Source organism: Ipomoea triloba, chromosome 8, assembly GCF_003576645.1.
Source record: "Ipomoea triloba cultivar NCNSP0323 chromosome 8, ASM357664v1".
In the NCBI taxonomy this organism is placed as follows: domain Eukaryota; kingdom Viridiplantae; phylum Streptophyta; class Magnoliopsida; order Solanales; family Convolvulaceae; genus Ipomoea; species Ipomoea triloba.
Genome location: NC_044923.1, coordinates 6,423,119 through 6,427,381, shown reverse-complemented (window position 1 = coordinate 6,427,381; position 4,263 = coordinate 6,423,119). Strand labels below are relative to the sequence as shown.

General features: G+C 36.0%; 1 protein-coding gene across 1 annotated transcript; it reads left to right on the top strand.

The window, feature by feature from the left end:
• The first annotated feature begins 271 nt into the window (after positions 1-271).
• LOC116026678 (50S ribosomal protein L18, chloroplastic-like) lies at positions 272-3,984 on the top strand. Its single transcript, XM_031268032.1, has 3 exons — positions 272-550; positions 2,791-2,952; positions 3,693-3,984. Exons 1-3 carry the CDS (start codon positions 347-349, stop codon positions 3,840-3,842), a joined length of 516 nt encoding a protein of 171 aa, XP_031123892.1. The 5' UTR covers positions 272-346; the 3' UTR covers positions 3,843-3,984.
• Positions 3,985-4,263: the final 279 nt, after the last annotated feature.

Below are 4,263 nucleotides of genomic sequence, written 5' to 3'. Positions count from 1 at the left end.
TGACAAAAAAATACGAGTAATAATACACTATACATGTGAACAAACAATTTTACCCATTTATTTGACTTTAACTTAACCAAAATTTGACGGAAGAACCAACGTTGGAAAGAATTTGAAAATCAATACTTAAATTGTCCAAATTAAAAGTCGGAGACTAATTTTAGAAAATCAACGTATCACCATTGGTAGAAGTAACTCTATGGTTAATCTTCATTTCCGTTGTTGTTGGTTTTACTGCAGTCCCACACCCCCACACCTAATCCAAGTTATACTAAGAGCTTCAACACCTTATCCTTTCGGTTTTGTATACGAGAAAGACGCCCAGAAGCTCTGAAGGTGCTTAGAAATGTCTTCTAACTTAATTCATTCCTCTTTTCTGCACTCTGCTTCTTCTTCTTCCTCCTTTGGCTGTAAGCAACAACCACCGCTTTGCAATGCGTTCTCTTTCAAGCTCAGAGTGCCCACTTCGCCAAGGCCTCTGATTGTTCAAGCCCATTCCAGAACCAGACGGGAGGACCGGATTGCGCGCCATTCTCGTATCCGCAAGAAGGTAATTTTGATCGCAGCTTAGTACTATCGCTTTCTAATCATCCAATTTGCGTTAGTACTCTCAAATTTTTGTAGCTAAGCTTGTATTTGAATTGAAGGTGGAATGAGAATGCCCCTTTTTTAGGATAAGAAAATCGCAGTACAAGGGATTATAGTGTGATAGTGGCTTATCAATATACTAGATTGCTAAGAATTTCATCCACCTCTTTTTGAATGGTAGAGTTTTAATTCATTGTGTTGCAATGACAATTTTCTGTTAGGGTCTTTAATTGATGTGTGTTAGTACTTTCTCCATATTTGGTGGATAAACTAGTGTAATGGTGGGAAAGGGGAGATAGATTTAAGCAGAAATGAGAAGAAGAATAGATATAACAGAGGGTAGAGAAGGGAATAATAAACTGAGAGAAAAGGAAATGCATTCAAAATTCATATTCTGGACTCATCAGCTAAATACCAAGGAATAATTCTGAAAACAACAAACAAATAGCAACCCCTAATCTATGCATCTGCTGCCACGTAGCTCAAACAAAAGGGACTCTGGAAGAAGATGAACAGAAAACCAGAAGAAATTCCTAAGTATATGTCAACTTCTTTTTGGGCAAAATGGTGTCGTCGGATTCATCATTCCTGCATATTCTAACCAGCTCCTCTTTTTCCTTCAATTTCTGATTAACTCCCTGGGATATAACAACTAGGAGATAAATCAACCCTGTAGTTTACCCTATGATATGATGACGCCATTCTTGAATGGACTTTATCCAACAAACCTTCTCTGGTGTTTCCAGCCATTTAAGATTCACTTGCAGAAAACAAACAATCTTGGACAAAATAGGTAGTAGTGTAATGATTTATTCCAATCCCAATTTCAGCCTTTGAAGTTGTTACTTGAACGTTGAAAATTCCAGTACCAATGATCCTATACTATTTTCATTTATGTCTGCTATGTGTTTTCTTGTATCTTCGACCCCCTTGTCTTTCTGGCATTCTTTTTGAAAAATAAAATTATTGACAACTGTTGCATGAACTAGACCCATTGTTTTGGGCTAAAATACAAGGTTCTGTCCCTGCATCTCCATGACTACAGTTTTCGTGTGGTTCTGAACAATGATTTGATGCTTTGCAAAAATACACTAATATTAAGCTCATTGAAAGTAATTGAGTATTTGACACTATCACCAAGGTTCCTGAAGCACACATCTGCAAAATATGTGCATTCTTCTAGTTGTTTGTGGCTTAGCCAACCTTGACATTTGTCCTTGAGGTTTTTTTTTTTGGCTTTTACAACTCAGTATTTTTTCAAATTACTGCTGCCTTTTACTTTCTTGTTTGGATGAGAATGTGAAATAAAATGGTGAGCAAGTAATCCCCTATTCTGTCAAATGTTTTTCCTTACCAAAATAGGAGGAAATTTAGAACAAAGTTTGTCTTTGTAGTTTGTACTTCCTCCTCTGACTCCATTAGTGCATACACCACAACCATTTCTCACTTATATCTCTCTCCCTTTATTCTCATTATTCTTTTTCTCATCTAAACACAAATTTTATTCTCCCTTTTCTCTTCCCTCTTGTTTGCTTGCACATTTTTCTTTTCCATTACTTTCTACCCATCCAAACACAGCATAAATGTTTGCTTTTTGCTAGAGCTTGTTTTGTCCCAGTTGGTAGCCATTTCATTTCTGGAAATTGTAACAAACGCTTCCTTTTGCTTATTGTTGCACTTGCTTCATTGTTTCCATTCAGATTGACAGCCTCTAACTTAATCAAACTTGGAAGCTAGTGTTTTAGTAGTTTCTTTCTTTTGTATAAAAATTTTGAGGGAACACTGTATTGAACTAATATTTAGCTGGAGAATTATATTGGAACATGTAAAATTGACAATGGTAATACAAGGTTATCTTTCTGTTCAATAAGGTATTATTGGCAATACTTGTGAATTCTGCTGCTTTGGTTCTTCCAAATCACAAAAAGAAAGATAATTGAATAAAAAAGGGAGGAAAGTTAAATTACTGGTTGTAACCATCACAAATTCACGCTCAAGATTTCCTGCTTTCTGCCTTCTCTTCCTTTTATAGATATAGCATTTGCTTATAAGGTTGAAGTTCTGTATAAACATAAAAAGTACTCTATATCTACTTCTCAAAATATGTTTCTGAAATCATACTCCATTTGGGTCTGCTCAAATTTTTAATATTCCATGTTCTGCGAATCTTCCATGATTGCAGTAAGTTTGGTATTTTGTCAGGTTGAAGGGACTCCAGAAAGACCGAGATTGTCTGTGTTCCGCTCTAACAAACATCTCTATGTTCAAGTCATTGATGACACCAAAATGCATACTCTGGCAGCTGTTTCAACAATGCAGAAAGCCATCTCAGAGGAATTCGACTACAGTTCTGGACCCACCATTGTAAGTTTACTGCTAACTTGAAAAGGATCAGAGACCTTATGCTGAAAGAGTAGCTCCAATACCACGTTTAGAGGTTTCACAACCTTTATTTGATCATGACCAGTGCATACCAAGTAATAGTGCAATTGATCAAGTAATGACTTTCACAAGGGACTATAGTATACTGTGCTAGAGTTAAGTGTCAGAATATGAGCACACAGACAGGATAAATAAGCATAGAATTCATACTCTGCACATATCACTACCCATAATTTCATTATTTTTGGTTTACAATACTATTGAGAGAATGAGATTTGCATTTGATCAGAATGTGCAGGTGAATTCCTCCAGAGACTTGAAGAGTAGTAGCTCAAATATTCTAAAAAGAATAAATTTTTAAAGTTTCAAAACTAACATGATTCAAATCTAATTTCTAGATGTGTTCTAGCATTTCACCAATGCTAAATCCCAAAGAACTCTTATTAAAGTTTCAAAACCAATGTGATTCAAATCTAATTCGTCATATGTGTTGTAGCTTTTTACTAAGGCTAAACCCCAAAGAAAACTATTAGGATAGCTATCTGCCTCATCAGCTTCCTAAGTTTTTGATATTTTTCTTCCTAAATCACCGCCAATGATTGAAAAATCAGAAATAGAATAATGATGTACTCCGTATTAGATCTTTTGGCATATACATTTTGATGAGTGTGATGTGATGTTATGGTGAGGCATTTGTTGATGTTCACATGTGATTGTGACAGGAAGTGGCAAGGAAAGTGGGTGAAGCTATAGCAAAATCGTGTCTGGAGAAAGGGATCAGCAAGGTGGCGTTTGATCGAGGTGGATACCCTTACCATGGACGTATTGAAGCTATTGCTGATGCTGCCAGAGAAAATGGGCTCCAATTTTAGGAGTTCTGAGATTTTTCATTATTGCCATTAGTCAGTCACTCATGTTCCTTTGATTCCTATTTCCCTGAATCAAGCAAACAGAATTGCAACTTGTACCAACCATGCTTTAATTGCAGTTGTTGCTTCATGTCTCTCTTCTACATTTTTCTGATTTGTATTTGATCCATAATTTTCTTCTTGGTATCCTCTTTGTGTACTAGAAAGGACCACGGATTGTGTTTAAGCAAAAGGATTCATGGTCTCTGAACCTCCTAACCTGGCCAGATGAAAAGGGCGTGCTTATGAATTTAATGAACTACTCCGTATAAGATAACCCTCCACTCTCCCTTGGGAATAAATTAATCAGGTGGTCCAAATTAACTAATCTAATAATAAAGAATAAACAAATGGTAGATAAAGACAAATGTAAGTAGAAAACATA

What these genes read in the sequence shown, in the direction of transcription:
- LOC116026678 (XM_031268032.1), top strand. Translation starts at nt 347, where the DNA reads ATGTCTTCTAACTTAATTCATTCCTCTTTTCTGCACTCTGCTTCTTCT. An exon ending in ATTCTCGTATCCGCAAGAAG is followed by an intron (nt 551 to 2,790) that starts GTAATTTTGATC and finishes GTATTTTGTCAG; the next exon opens with GTTGAAGGGACTCCAGAAAG. An exon ending in ACAGTTCTGGACCCACCATT is followed by an intron (nt 2,953 to 3,692) that starts GTAAGTTTACTG and finishes TGATTGTGACAG; the next exon opens with GAAGTGGCAAGGAAAGTGGG.